We start from the raw sequence: 16472 nt of genomic DNA on the forward strand, positions 1-16472 counted from the left end.
TTTCTTGAAAATGGGCACCCGTAATAAATTTGATTTAACTATTCTGAAATTAATTTATTATTAAGTATATATTATAACTACAATTAAATATTAATGTTTTTTTAATAATATAATTGTATGTTCATTGTTGGAAGCCTTGGCCTGCACTAGTCTGTAGTGCTGTTAAAGAAGAAGAATTGTATGTTCACAGTATGAAATATTTGAACTTAATTGTGATTAAATTCTTAAACTAAATTTTGTCTCGTTTCTTTTCATTGTTAGGAAAGAATTTTTATAATTTTTTTTTTTAGAAGAAAACAAAACTCAAAGTTTAATTCTGCAAAAATAATATATTTTGCTTTTCTGAATGAGTGTCATTATTTACTTTTGTAAATTTTGAGCTAAAGAAGACATCAAAATTTCTCTTTCTTTTTCAAAAATTTTTGCAGTTTTAATGAGAAAAAAAAATGTGATTTTCAATTTTCATACATTATATTTTGTTAGTGATTATTTGTGATTTGACTTTCTTAATTTTATTAGGATTAAGAGGGCATGATTGAGGCAGTGCAGTACATTCATAGAGTGGACAGTAGAGCTTGTGACGCTTCAAAAAAATGGAAATTAGAATTAAATTGGTAAGCATAGTTATGTGCATGTATTTTATCTTTTGATTTCTAAGTATCCTGGCTAAGCAATTTTAGTTAATTCACAGTTTTTTCTATGTTACTGTTTTGCCCCTCGAACAACAGGCTAAAAGGGATTTTAGAGACATAATCATTGAAGTAAACTTTGGAAATGACAACTTTGCTTGTTTGTTTTGTTAAAAATTATTTTTTGTGTACTATTTAATTTTTTTATTAATATTATAAATACATATATACACACACGCACACATTTCAAAATATAAAGAAAACATGGAAAAAATTATAGAAAAATGAAAAGAGAAGAAGAAAATTATTCAAATAAAATAACATAATAAAAAATATATATAATTTCTTCATCAGCTTACATGATTATATCCTCAAAAAAAGAGTCCTTTATATATACAGTGAATTCGCGATAACTCGAATCTGATAGGACTGACGAAAAACTTCGACATATTGGAAGTTCGACTTACCGTTAGTTTTGGTTTTGGACTTTCAAAATATTGTCGGATTATTTAATTAATGCTTATTAATTACAAATCTTCTAAATGCTTACAATATTTAAGATCATTTTTCTGACAAGCCATTTACGATAAAACTGTTTGAAGCACTTTATGATACCCTGGTCCATCGGCTGCAACTGTTGTGTTTGGCGGGAGAAACTACAAGTTTACTGCTTTCAAATTAGGTAGATCACTATGCGCTGTGCATTTATCTATAAAGAGTATCAGTTTTCTTTTCTTAGCGAAGAATTTCCGATCCAATTTTCTTACATATTCTTCAAATAATACTGATGTCATCCAAAACTTTTTTTTAGACTTGTAATCCAAAGGATACGTTTTTACATTCTTGAAACATCGGGGATTTCGGTATTTTCCGATAGCAAGTAAGGGCAATTTCTCTGTCCCAGTCGCATTTCCTCCAACTAGGACAGTCAAACGTTCCTTTCTCATTTTACCCCCTGAGCAGTTTTCATCCTTAAACACCATAGTCTTATTTGGAAGACATTTAAAAAATAAACCCATTTCATCAATATTGAAAACATCATTTTAACTGTATCCTTGAAGTAAATTTGGTAACGTTTCATTTAACCACTGTTCACTTACTTCAAGAGGGACAGCTTTAGCTTCTCCATGAAGAGTGCGAAAGACATTGTGTGTGTGTTGCAAAGGAAGGGACAAGATATCAGCACCTAGGTTTTTTTTTCTTGCTTCCAAAGATCCAAAAAAAATCGAGTTAAAGGGAGTAAAATTCGAGTAATCGAGAATAATTAACATGAAATTGAAGATAAAAGGGTCAGGACCTCATAAAAAAAATCGAGTTATAGTAATATTCGAGTAATCATACTTCGAGTTATAGCGAATTGACTGTATATTGAAAAATGTATGTGAATCTGAAAACTGTTTAACTTATAACTTTTTTTAAGGTTCTTGAAATAAAATATAACCATAAATGACTTTCTTTAATCCCATCCGTTCTTCCATGTGTACAACATTTCTAAAATTAAGGCATAATACAAAAAAAATTACTGATCAACAAAATAATTAAGCATAGAAATAAATTTAAAAGTTAAAATATTTGCAGAAACACTTAAAAAAAATAATTATAGGTTACATATTTTGCAACTGGTCAGGATCAATCAAAGATCATTTTGTGGATTACTTTTGTTCATTATAGTGTAGTATATAGTGCAGCTTTGAGGAGAACTCCACCAGACTGAAAGTCTGGGGCAGTTTGCTGCTTTGGTAACAAGCGAGAGCACATTTCTAATGGGGGTGAAATGGAGGAAAGGTGTCGATTGGTTTACTCATGGCGACCTAAGCTAAGATTAAGACAAAACTATTCACCCCTATTCAAAGTGACCTTTCCTCGTAACCATAGTACTCGCCACGGCACAAGACGGATGTCTGGAGGAGTTCTTTTGAAGGCCGCACTATACATAAGCATCGTCGACGAGGGGACAATGGATATATGTCTTCTCAATAATTAAAAATCTCTAAAAGTCACTCTCATTATTTCAGACAAATAAAGAAAATTTTCTTGAATTATTACCGATTTAAATTCCTTAAAGTTAAAAGCTAGAAAGAGATAAAAATAAATAATACTTTTGCCAGTATTTAGCACGCATGTAGGAATTTTTTTCCCTTACATATGAACCTTAAGAGAACTATTGTGGTTTATTTATTTAATTTCATTCCCCTCAAAAATTGGGTTCCTGTGACACCCAGGGTTGTATAAATAGTCTTTAGAGTGACGAATTCTGATATATTTCCTTTAATTTCATATGTAAAGTTTTAAGTTATATTTTCTGATACAGTGATTCCTTTTACATTTAATTGAAAGACTATCAAGGCTTTAAAAATTTTTGGTTGTGTGACTATATATTGAATTATTAATTGTTTTGCAAGCCATGTTGTACAAGTTATTATTTAAATTTTAGTGGCGTGTTGGATTACGGGCCAGGGCCCCACCAGGTGAGTGATGTTACTTCAACTAGTGCATTTACTGATGGTAACTTAAATGGTGTAAACTATGCCGGTGAGCAAACTTCCAGTAGTAACTGTGTGGTGCCCTATAGTGTTCCTTCAACTAGTAGTAGCCACAATGTTCGGCATGTCAAGATCTCCGGAAGCTCTGAATCCACTGTTGGAAATGTAATTCGATCAAGCACCATCAAATCACAGGACAACTACCAGGTGAATAATTTCATATGCTTGTAATGCTTAATTACTTGCAATTTTTTTTGTCTATATATTTATTTTTAGTTTTATTAGTTATAATATGTTGTTTCAATTAAAATACATATGGATTAATCTTTTATTGCCTGTATTTTTTGTGTCAAATCTGTATTTTTAATTGTTATTTTTTAATAAAATATTTGTTTTGGTACATCTGTTGATGAAAATGATGATGCTCGAGTTTAAATTTTATGCTAGACCTAAACTTTCATCATTAAATAAATTGTTTCTCGAAACATATAAGAGCGTGTTGTTTTATTCATCAACAAGGTAAAATTGAAAAACAAAAATTTGAAAATGCATCGAAGGAATTGTTTGCTGAGAAAGGAATTGTTTTTTTTTTTCCTCTCATAACTTTGAAATAAAATAATGTATTTAAAAAAAAGTATGAGACAACAAATTGTTTTACAGAAACAACTTGCAAGTTAAGCTAAATTTTTTATCAGTCATTTTTTTAGAAAGTATGAAGGAATATTTCTGCTGTGTTTTTACATTAGGAGACAATCTTGTAAGTTACAAATATGATTTATATGTAGGAAAAAAAAGACGCTAAAAGCAACAACACAAAATGTATTTTTAATTGCAGACTGAATAATTCTGCTAATAACTTGTTGAGCTGAGATGGCACTGCGGTTAAGGCTCGGAGCTTTTGAAAGATGAAAGTTCTATTCTCTGTTAGGCTTGAAGCTACCAAGCTTCAGATAGATGAGTATGTGCTAGTCTGGAAAGTTTAGGTGGCAAGTGACAATATTGTAGCAATATTGACAGATTGCTACAACCGTATTGTTGGTCTCGAAAATGTATCCCCTTTTTTAACAATTAAAGGGATTTATTATTTTTTTGTCTTCAAATTACTTTTGCTCAAAATGGAAGAATCTCACTTTTTCAGATCTGGTTCTCAAATGATCTGAAATGAAATTATTTTTCACATTTTATCAATCTTTATAGTTAGTATAATTTAATTGTATTACAGTCTCGCCATGGGCTAAAGAGGAAGGCAGAGGACTATGATGCCTTGCCTGTCATTCTTGTCCAAAGCAGAGACAACCATCTAACAGTGGAAAATCAAAGCCACAACCAGCGGTTGCAAGTTCAGCAACAGCGGGCTGAAGTTCAGATTCAACAACCTGGCCCTTCCACCAAAAGAAATGGAGATCAAGCATGCCACAATAATTCTCAGAGAATTCAATATCATCACAAACAAAGTTCTAAGAACTCTTCTTTTCCAAAAAGCAGCTCTTCTGGCAGTGAGGGGGATTACCATTTGGTTCAGCATGAAGTTTTGTATTCTACTAATCATCAGTATGAAGTTTTGGAATTTCTTGGACGAGGGACATTTGGACAAGTGAGTTCAACCATCAAAATAATGTTCTTTTTCCTCTTTTTGATTGTAATAATATTTTAGATATTTATTATTTGTACATTGATCACCACTGGATTATAAAATCAGCCACTTTTGAAAAATTAAATTTGATTAAAAGGGAATCATTATAATTACTAAAATATGCTAAAAACATCCTTTTATAAAATAACTCTTGCTATTTTTTAAAATCAAACTGTATATGTTAAAAAAAAAAGAAAAATAATGGTTTGAATAATTAAGAATTTTTCCTTTTTTTTTTTAAAGTTTTGAAGGAATATAAATAACAAATTCCATTCTGCTCCCTATGAACAAAAAGAATGAAGTTATAGGAGGGAATTGCACAGAAGAGAGGTTAAAAAATTATCAAACAAGGAGTATGAAATAATCCAGATGAAAACAGTTTTTAATTGAAAAAGTTATACCATGCCTATCATCATTTAATATAAATGATAATAATATAACTCATTCAATAAGGTAATTCTATCCTCAATAAAAGTTGTATTATTTATAATGATAAAAAGTTTTGAAAATTCAATAAACATTCTAATATTTAAAACCCATCAGTAAAAGAAAAAATGTAGTTCATTTTTGTCTAAAATACTAAATATAGATTCAGTGAAAGTTACGTTGGAACATGTTAACTAATTTAGCTTTAAGTGTATTTCTAAAGATTAACTTTGTAAAAATGTTTTTTTCTTAGTGAAAAAAATTCTGTTTTATAAAATCAGCTGACTTATAAAATTAAATGTTCTCAGAGCTAACAAGAATTTAATCAACAGAGGGCACTGTACCATGGTTTGCCTAATCTTTAAATAAATTCCATACCTCTTAACAAAATGTAGCTTGGCTTGTAAAATATCTTGTCAGGTGTACATACTTAGTAATAATGTTTTTTGTGACTTAGGGTATCAAGATATATGTATAAATATTAATTATTATTTAAGTTCTGCAATTGTTGGACACTAAAATGTACTTTGTCTGAATAAATGTACCTATATTGAATGAGTTTGTAATCACATAAAAAAACCAAAAAGAGGAAAATAAATTTTTACAAATTGCAAAAATATTATTTGTAGAGTGAAATATTTGTAAGTTGACAACTTGTGGGCATTGTTAATGGTCATCTTAGATAATTTGTAAACTTATAAGAGGAATGAGTCATTGTTTTTTTTTATATTGTCATTAGTCACCCATGGTTTTCAATATATTAAATCAGATTCTTCCTAAAACACCTAGATTTTTGAAATTGTTTTCTAATGTTTCTACAAGGTTGTTTTGAAATAGAGTTCAAAATTCTGTCGAAAATTTCACATAGCTTTACAAATGTAGCTGGTAAAATAGGCTGTTAGGTTTTTACACACTAAGTTATAATATTTTTTGTAGTTTAGGACACCAAGATATATTTGTGAATATTAATTATTATTAATCAAGTTTAGAAATTTTAGGATACTAAAATGTACTTTACCTGAACAACTGTACCAATTTTGATTAAGTTTGTATTCAACATCAAGAAATAAATTTTTGAGAATTGCAAAAATAGTATTTGTAGAGTGAAACATTTGTATGTTGATTACTTGTGGTGCATTGTTTTAATGGTCATCTCAAACAAGTGGTAATATAAGTGGACAACTTATAAGGGAAATGCGTCATTGTTTTTTTCAATTTTCTTTATCATGTTTAGCATAATGCGGCAGAGTTCACTTATGACTATTTTAAACATATCTAGATTTCTGATATTGTTTTCTAATGTTTATAAAAGGTTGTTTCGGTATTGTGTTCGAAATTTTGTCGAAAATTTAATGTCATTTAACACATAAAATTTATTGAGAAGTTAATATAAATATGCATATGTATATATTGAATATTTCATAACATTTTGTATAATATTTGTTTTCACTTATAATAAATCTAATTTTAATTTATAGGTCGTAAAGTGCTGGAAGAAAGGAACAAATGAAATTGTAGCAATAAAGATATTAAAGAACCACCCTTCCTATGCAAGACAAGGGCAGATCGAAGTCAGCATTCTTCATAAATTGAGTCAAGAAGATGCAGACCAGGTAGAACTCATTAACTTTTTATAAAATTTTAATTGTTTAGAATTTTATTTAAGCTTTTTAAAGGATAGTTTTTTTTTTAAATTTTTTTATAGTTCTCCTTTTAATGTTAGGCAGATTAAAATTAAATAATAGTTAAGAGGAAAAAATTTAATTGTAAATTAAATGTTAAGAAAATAATAACAAAAATAAAATTTTTTTACTATGTGTTTTCTAGTTTTAAATGCGTCAATATTCTTTTAAAATGTTTTTTTCTCTTTCAATTAGTTAACATATATTGTTTTAAATTTATATTAATGCACATCTCTCCAGCATTGTTTCCATCATCATTGTTCAAATGCCGGCATATTTTGTTAATCAATTGATACCGCAAAATACAATACAATGGTTATTGAAATGTATTTAATTGACTGTGAAATGATGAACTACTAATTGTAAAATACTAGTAGAAATAAAATACTAGTTTTATACCAAGCAAACTTGAATCCTAAATATTAAAATAACCTAACACAAAATTATCCCAAAAGCCGAATTCTTTTTTTTCTTCTGTCAGAACTTGCCCTGTCTTCCCGAAATATGTAATATAATGTCATGGCTTAAAATATTTTTAACAAAGTAATTTAAGTCAGGTCAATTATAATACATTGTGTTTTCTTTATTCTCTTTTATAACTTGTTGTTGTTGTAGTCTATTTCAGAGCCAAGATAAACAAAGCTTTCTTCCTTCTCTATTTTAAATTTGTTGATTTCTAAACATGATTGTAAGTAATTGCTATTAAATTACATAAAACAATGTGTGATCTCCTTTTGCATTCAGTTTTTAAATGGTTTCTTTAATTTATAGTTATTTTTATTTTATAATTTACCATTCATATTTAAATCTTTTAAGAGACATGCATGTTTGATGTAATTTTTTTTTAAGGTAGAAATACAATTGGTATAGTAGAAATGCATTGTATCTTCAGGGGTCTGTCCAGGCCGAATTTACTACCGTTCTGCGGTATCTTCACAAATTCTACTTTAGGAAAAAACGGTAGTTTTACAAAATACCTTTTCTTAAAATTTTATTTTTGTATCCCTTAAGAAACGATAAATCCGTATTTTTACCATATTTTTCTGTTGATCTTTAATATAATTTTTAATTTTTCATGAATTATGTCTACATTTTCACAAAATAGGTACCTCTCAGAAAAACCTAGACAGACCCCTGATCTCGTAGTGAAATTAATAATTTTAATTTCTCAGCTTGTTGTATTAATTTATTATTTGTCTTTTTTTTTTTCAGTACAACTTTGTTAGAGCTTTTGAATGTTTCACTCACAAAAGTCATACTTGTTTAGTCTTTGAAATGTTGGAGCAAAATCTTTATGATTTTTTAAAACAAAACAAGTTCAGTCCTCTAGCTCTGAAATGCATCCGTCCGATTTTGCGTCAAGTATTAACTGCTTTGCTGAAACTCAAAGTAAGTGAAATATGCCTGAAAATGAATTTGCTGTTTGAAATGAATCTACTTCATTTAAACAGCTATAAACTATACACTATAAACTTTTGTATGTAATGGATAATGTGTAATATATTGATTATAATGCTTTTCTCGGTTTAATTAAACTATTGTTTCAGAATTGGAATTTTATATAATAGTTTTATACATTTATTTTTTATTCCAGTTTGAAAATATTTTTCTCTCTTGACTTATTCTTATACTTAGCCATTTTAATTTTTTTTTCTTCTTTTTGCACCAAAATAAAGAATCAACTTATTAAAAAATGATGTTTCATTATTTAAAAGAGTTAGTACTCGATGGTACTATCTTATTTAATTGGATTTTTAACCAAGGTTTCTTAAAACTACCAAATAGCAATGCTCAAAGCCAAGAGAGAAATTAATAATTGATTTAATACTGCTCTTTTTTGTAACAATTTTGCAGGTTTGTAATCAAAAATAATTTGTTTTTCCTTACATCATAGGATAGAGTTTCGATTTTTCAGTTATTATAGTTCTGTTACTAAAATTAGTAGAACTGCCTAGTTCTTGATGCTTATTTATTCTTACAGTTTTCATGCTGAAATTTTATTTGTATTTGAAGTTTTTAGAAATTGTACTAGCTAGTATTGTATGAACGATTTCTAAATAAATGAAACTTTGGTTTAAGGAGCTTTAAATTTAAGAAAGTTCAAAACTAGTATAGTATACATTAAGTATAGTATTGAGGGTACATCGTAAATATAAATTAGTGTGGTATAATTATGGGTAGAGGTTTTTCAGATGTTAATTACATATATATTAAATTGGAACTGCTTTAAATATTTGAAAATTCAAAACAGTGTACAAAATGACTCTACTTTTACGGATTCTCTGTAGTTTCAACACATTTTCTCCTGTTACTACAGACTAGAAATTATAACCTATTTTACAGAAAAAGTCAGATTTTGATAGTTTCAGTATTTGTTAAAATCATCAATATGTTTAAATCTCAGTATTTGTTATATATAATCGAAAGTCCAAGTCGATTCTCGATTGTTTTCAGTTCATTGATAAATGGTATTTTAAATTATCAGAATTTTTACTGTGCTATTTCGACATGCAAATTTCTGATTTGAGTATTCGCTTTTGACAGACTGGATTCACTATAATTCCATCTTAAAACAGCATTGTTCCTCTATCGTTTTTTCGCTGCTATTAATTGTTTTTTTTTTCCAGCTATTTCCAGATAATCTTTCAAATTTGATATTTTTGTTACACAATATTGCATTTCGAACTTAAGTAATCACTTTATTCCATGATAAATCAATGTCATTTTTTGACAGTTGTGTGTCTTTTATTTTTGGTACTTATAATAGCTGTATACCATTTTCCAGTAATTGTTACAGTTATTTATCATGTTATTGGCCATTTCCAACCAATTTTTAAACTTTCGATATTTTAAATGTAAAAAAAATGATCAAAGTATGAATAATTAATTTGCTTATTTTTAATTTTTATCACTAATTATGTAACACCTTAAATTTTTCCGAAACAAATTTTGTTATAAAACTACTGAAAATTTTCATAGTTACCATTGAAAACTTTCACCAGAGGTTGGAATCTTAAAGGTAGGTGTACATTAAGAATACAGGGAAAATAGTGAATATAATTAAGCACAGTAAAATTATAGGCTTTTGAGTTGTTAATTATCTATAGATTGGACTATGTCAAGCAAACTTGATGTTTAAAATTCAATTTGTTTTAATTTAGCAACTTGGATTGATACATGCAGATTTAAAACCAGAAAACATAATGCTTGTTGATCCTAAAAACCAACCCTTGCGTGTCAAAGTCATTGATTTTGGTTCTGCCAGTCATGTTTCCAAAGCTGTCTGCTCCACATATCTGCAAAGTCGATACTACAGGTAAATTTTTTATTTTCTTGATAACTTTTTAAAAGATTTTTTCCTGCTTTTCTTTCTAAATTTTAGTTGTTGACTATCTTAAATTTTGTTTGTTTTTATTTATTGTAGCTTTTATGAGTTTTTTTTTTTATTTATTTATTTTTATTTATTATTTTTTTATTTATTTATTTTTAAATCAAAAGTTGAGCTCTTGAGCAAAATTGTACTGAAATTTCCTTTCTTAATACTATTTTCTAATTTAATAACTTTCTACTTAAAACAATATCAGAAATATTTTTTTGATGTCTGCACTTTAAAGTTTGGGAAAAGATTAAATTTAAGGAGAACTAAAGGATAAAATTTACTGTTTTTTATTTAATTTTTTTAAACTTTGTTTTTCATGTGTTTTATTAACTGAAGACCTGGGTAAAAAGTGCAATCCACATTTTTGTATTTTTGAGGTATGCAAACTTTTTTGTCACAGATACTGCAGTGGTGTGTGGTTTTTTTCAAAATTGAAGCAGTATTGTGTTTCTGTGTCTGGCTGAGGAGACTTATACAACTTAAGCTGCACTGCTTTTGATATAAATATTAACAATAAGGAAATGTACTTTTTATAATATGTGGTTTTCATTTATTACCCCCAAGGTCTTTGGTTACTATAAGTAGATATACATAATATACATGAAAGCACAAATACTGTTTGCAGGAAAGTGTCTCCATCACGGAAAACTTTTTAGTATTACGCATTACTATCAACAAGGAAAAAAATAATAAAAAACTTAATACATTATGATATTGTGTACATACATATATCACTCTTTTTCTGAAATGGTAGCATTAACTATGTAATTTGATTATATTATTCAGTGATAAAATATATTGAAATAATTAAATTTTAGTGCTGTTTATTTTTTTTACTATTATATTTTGTAAAATAAGTAGTGCAAGAAAGCAAGATTATTTAAGTGTAAAAGAATTGAAAAGTGATTCATGTAAAAAGCTTAGTCAATATTTCATTAAAATGTCTCTGAGCGAAAAAGTCAAGCATAAAAGAAAGCAAAGTAAATCAACAACTTATTTTATATCTTCATTAAAATGCTAATTTTAAAGAAACATTCTGATATATATAGCATAAATATATCAATATAGTTTTTTTTTTTTAATTAAAATAGTTTTAAAGGTGATTTTCGAACAAATTTTGTCAAAATGAGATGGTGATGAAAAGGTTGAAACCAGTTACAAAAGTCAATAAATTGCTTTTAGAAAGTTTTTTAATTGAGTTTTGTGTTTGCTGAAAGTTCAATCCAAGTTTCAGTAAGTTATCCAAGTCTGAGTATGAAATTATCTGTTATACATTTACAGCCTGTCTGCTTTTCTGACTGAATATGCAGGTGAAAATCTTACTGTCTTTGGGAGCATTGCTGTAACATTTGATCTCCCTTTTAATAAATAACAGCAGCTTTTTTGTGGTAAACTCTTCAATAAACTATATTTAATTTCACCCTTCAGTTTCCAAAGTTCAGTTTCCAAAACCCTTCATTTCACCTTTCAGTTTTTCAAGGATGAATATCAACTATTCTCTTAATTAGCCAGTTTTTTTAGTGGAATGGAATATTATGTGATAGCATGGGAATAACTTTCATGGCGTAACTACCACTACAATTATTAAAACATCAATTCACTAGTATATAAGACATGTTAACTCGATTATTTCTTGGGGTACCTCTTGATAGATGACGATTGACATGGTCGATGACTACTCTCCCCACATTGGGGAGAGAGCGGAAGTGATATAAAAGTAAAGCCCACTTTGATTGATGATCCACATTGAACAGTTTACTATTTGTGACTGCGTCATCACTGCTGCTTCTCAGACTCATTTACACATAACAGAATCCTAAACAGACTGGGCTGCTAATAGAACCGTTGACTCAATACAGCTCTCACGATTAACACCTAAAAACACTGTGACCTTAATTTAGCTCTCACCACAAGCACTCAAAATCCAGTGAACTTAACGCAACTCTCCCAGTCTTTTACAAATAAGGCAACTAGTGGTATCTGTTCATTGAATTCTGGGGGGGGGGGGGTATTGTGTCGTAACTATCACTATAATTATTAAAACATCAATTCACTAGTATATAAGACACGCTAACACAATTCAATCTTGAGGTACTTCATGATAGATAAAGGCTGGAATGGTCTTAAACTTCTTTCTCCACAATTTTCTAGGTTAGATGTAGTACAATTTTTTCTATAGTGGTTTGAACAACAGTTGGGGTAAATGTTCTTTCTCTCAATAATTGCCTCAGTTTTGTATCTTTACATTCTTTCATGTTACAGAAAAAAGCAATTATTGTTATTATTTTTAAATTGTAATTTAATTTTGTTGCAGAGCTCCTGAAATAATATTAGGTCTTCCATTTTGTGAAGCAATTGATATGTGGTCTTTAGGCTGTGTCATTGCTGAACTGTTTCTTGGCTGGCCTCTTTATCCTGGATCATCAGAATATGATCAGGTAGCTAGAATTTTTTTTTTCATTTCTGTAATCTAATTATGAAATATGTTTTTAAGCAAAAGTAAATGTTGTAGTAAACGTTGCAAGATCTTCTAATTTTTAAAAAAAATACTTTATGTGTTTAGGCATGTTTTGCTCAATAATTGATAGAATAATGAATAACATAGTCATTGGTATTTAGTTAAGTTGCAGAAATGGATACATATTACAATTTCTTCATTTTTTACTCATCTTTATTATGACATTTGTGTCTTATTTTTAACCCTGTGCAAAAAGTTGATTCCAAGTAAATTAAATGCAAAAGTAAAGTAATATTTTGCCATTTTATAGTAGAAATTAATTTGTAAACACCAATTGTGTTTGTCATTTAACTTGTGAAGAGTTTATTTTGTCGCTCTATTTATGATCCTGTATAAGAAAATTAGAGCAATTATTTCTTGCTGTCCTGATTTTCTTTCCAGTTTTTTTTTCTTCTTTTTTTTTTAAATTGCAATGATATTTTATAAAAAAAAGTTTTTGTAGATTTTTTTTCATTTATATCACATGTACAACATGTTAACCATCCCTGACTTAGACAATGTACTCGGGAGAAAATGCTTATCAAATTATTTCACTTCTATATTTCTGTTATATATTTTTATTTATAAATTTATATTTCCTTTTAGATTCGTTATATCAGTCAGACTCAGGGATTACCAACTGAAAATATGTTAAATTCTGCAACTAAAACCAATAGGTTTTTCTATAGAGAGGCTGGTAACAACTATCCATTCTGGAGATTAAAGGTATCTTTTTTTTTAACTTTATTAAGTGTTTTTATTTACTTCTTTTACGTTAAGTTAAAAATGTGGATTTGATGTTGATGTGCTTTAGAAAAATTTTGTATTAAGTATTTTTTGAAATTTAAAGTTTTTTAATTTTATAGTAAAGTAAAAAATATACAATAAATACTTCATTAGTTGTAAGTAAGGAAGAATAAAATTTTTAACTTGTCAACACTTATTTTGACCAAACCAAACAATTTAACTGGATAACTAGTTAAGTTTTTTCAAACTAATAACTAATATCTAGTGCATAACCATCTTCATAAAATTTGATTTTATTACTGAACAGTTTTGAAGTATCAAATATTCTGCATTTAAACACATGTAAAATGAATGAGTACACGGTTTTTAAAATGCGAATATTTTTGCTGATTTAAGACAAGTATGCGGTTTTATCTTTTAACATGGTGCTTTTGTTTGTATTCTCTGTAAGACAAAACTATCTTTTCTTTCTTTTTTCTTTCCCCCCCCCCATTTTTTGATACTTCACTGCATATGAAATAAGATTGTATGTTTTGGATAAATTCAAAGACATTTCGTAACACATGTTAAAATTTGGGGAAATTTTCTATCATCAAAGAATTCGAAAAGTTTTGAGAACAAACAGCAATGCACTTTCAGAACTGTCCTCAAGATTTGAGGACATCTGGCCACCTTAACCAAGACAATAGATAAAAGAGCTCTTAGCTGTCAAAAGTTGGCTGAAAGTGGTTAAATAGGAGTTAAAATTGTTGAAAATGATTATAAGTAGTCTTAATTTTAATGTTCAGAATTTTTTTACTGAAGTAATTTGGTAATTAAACTAAGAGTATTTTTATTTTATTTCAAGCAGAATCTTCGCCACATCCTAAATTATCTTTTTCTGAAAGTGTGAAATATATTGTTGAAAGAAGATTAAAGGCATAGATATAATATTTGGAAACATTTGTTATGTCAGTTCTTCGTTAATCGAAAATTATTCACTAATTTGTATTCATCTAAAATAAATTACAAATTTGTCTAAGTTTTGAGACAACAGCAAAACTTGTTATTGTAACTATTTCTTAGTTTCAACACAAATTACATAAGAGATAGTGTAAAAAAATAGTTCAAACAAAAACTTCATCCTGGTATTGTATTATTTTTGTATCACATTTTGACAGGTGTTAAGTTAGTTTTGTTTTAACATGTGAAGTTATTCACTAAGTATCAAATAAATTGAATAATATGAGAATTTCAGGGATTAAAACTGGTTAAAATCATAACAATCCTGGTAGGAAGAGATTTTATTTAAAAAAAAAATTTTTTTTTCAGTCTCTTTATATGGCTTAGCATTTATATGAAGTGTAATTTAATCTTTAAAATAAATATTAAAATATCTGTACTACATTTTAAAATAAATTTGGATTCTATTGAAAAGTTTTATAACCTGTCTATTTGATATCTTTGTTTTTTTTTTTTTACTTATGAATGATTTTTTTTACATAATTTATTTTTACTATATTACCTTAGAAGTTAATTATTGAAATATTTTACAAAATTTTTTCTTTCTTTCCAAGTATTAGTTATTTTTGCATTATTATGTGATGCAGTGCAATTATGCATTTTCTATAATTGTTTCTCTTAATTAAATTAGCATTGCCGTATGTTAAATTATTTAAATATGTGCCGTATATTAAATTATTTAAACTGTTATAGAACTCTACTTATTATTAAAAGCAAAGAAGAAAAAAAGATTGCTATAGTTAAATTGTAAGACTTAGGTAGTGTATTTTATTTAAAGTGCTAAAGTAATCCGGGGTTAAATTGAAATCATGTTTAGTGAATAAATTGTTTAGGGCTACATTAATAGTTTAAAAAACACAAACTTACTATCAGACACTTTCCAAAAAGTAGTCTTACGACGTATAGTGCCAGGTGAAGTTTATTAAGAACTTTGCTCGGCTTAAAGATTTATATAAGAATATATGTTTGATAGTTTGTTTTTTAACTAAATTGAAATTAGTACTTTTCAGAGTCACTTATATTTCACAGAAAAACGAATCCTTTAAATGTATTGCGAAATATAATGAATTAGAAATATTTAAATCAGCTTAATGAAGCGCAGAGTTTGTTAGGTATTATATTATGCTATCTAAAATTCTTATTTACGTCTAATTTGTATATTTATGTTGTAGAGGTTTGAAACAGGTACCAGTAGTTTGATTGGTAAAAGTTGGTCAAAAATTAGTTGCTGTAACTCACGTAATATGTTTTCCGTTATTGATTGCAATCTGATTGTTTATCGATGTATTTAACCACAATTTATGGTCTGGAAAAAAAGGAACCATATTATTTTATGCCCTTATTCGTCAAATTTTAAAACAATGAAAAAAGTCCTTTTTTTTTGTAGGAGTTAAGAAATTTTATGTTTGAATTTTTTCCCACATGCTATATTGACTACTGTATTTTTTCCAACTTCAATAACATTTTTGGTCTTCAATGCTTATTTTTTAAAAATATTTTTACCCTTTTATCCCTCTTATCATTATGTTTCTATCTCTTATTTCTTTCATTAAGGGCTTGTTGTTGTAATGGTAGTACTAGTAGTAGTATTGATAAAATCTGATATTATGTTAAGTGTCACAGGAAGGTTAAGAAAATAATTCATATGAATTTATTATTCATTTATTATTCTATATTATCACAATAACTGATGTAATGTTTTATTTAGACATTTTTCAAATATATAACCATAAAATGTAACTTTATCATTTAATGAAAAATATTGTAATTTTTCTACCAAAATAATTTTAATGCTGATCTCATAAAAATGAATACCAGAAATTACATGATAAAAAAAAAAAATTCTGAGACATTAGCGTCACATTTCAGACTGTGATAATTGACTTAATATCATTAGAAAAGGCACATTCTATTTAAAGATAAATGTCTAAATTTCAGGAAAAAGAATACACAGCAATTTTGTATCAAACATTGTAAATTTTAGTTAATCATAT

At 27.7% G+C, this 16472-nt stretch overlaps 1 protein-coding gene across 4 annotated transcripts in view; it reads left to right on the forward strand.

Moving 5' to 3' along the window:
• Positions 1–16472, forward strand: part of LOC107444082 (homeodomain-interacting protein kinase 1) — a 97220-nt gene that overhangs the window by 64584 nt on the left and 16164 nt on the right. For all 4 annotated transcript variants that reach the window (XM_016058155.4, XM_016058156.4, XM_087161244.1 and 1 more), the window contains 8 exons: positions 520–614; positions 3064–3319; positions 4335–4706; positions 6650–6784; positions 8066–8242; positions 10015–10169; positions 12547–12670; positions 13336–13455. In XM_016058155.4, coding sequence (XP_015913641.1) covers positions 532–614; positions 3064–3319; positions 4335–4706; positions 6650–6784; positions 8066–8242; positions 10015–10169; positions 12547–12670; positions 13336–13455 — 1422 coding nt within the window. In that variant the 5' untranslated portion in view covers positions 520–531. The remainder of the gene's footprint in view (positions 1–519; positions 615–3063; positions 3320–4334; positions 4707–6649; positions 6785–8065; positions 8243–10014; positions 10170–12546; positions 12671–13335; positions 13456–16472) is intronic.

This window comes from Parasteatoda tepidariorum, chromosome 4 (genome assembly GCF_982258835.1).
Source record: "Parasteatoda tepidariorum strain Cologne lab strain chromosome 4, Ptep-v5.0, whole genome shotgun sequence".
Lineage (NCBI taxonomy): Eukaryota > Metazoa > Arthropoda > Arachnida > Araneae > Theridiidae > Parasteatoda > Parasteatoda tepidariorum.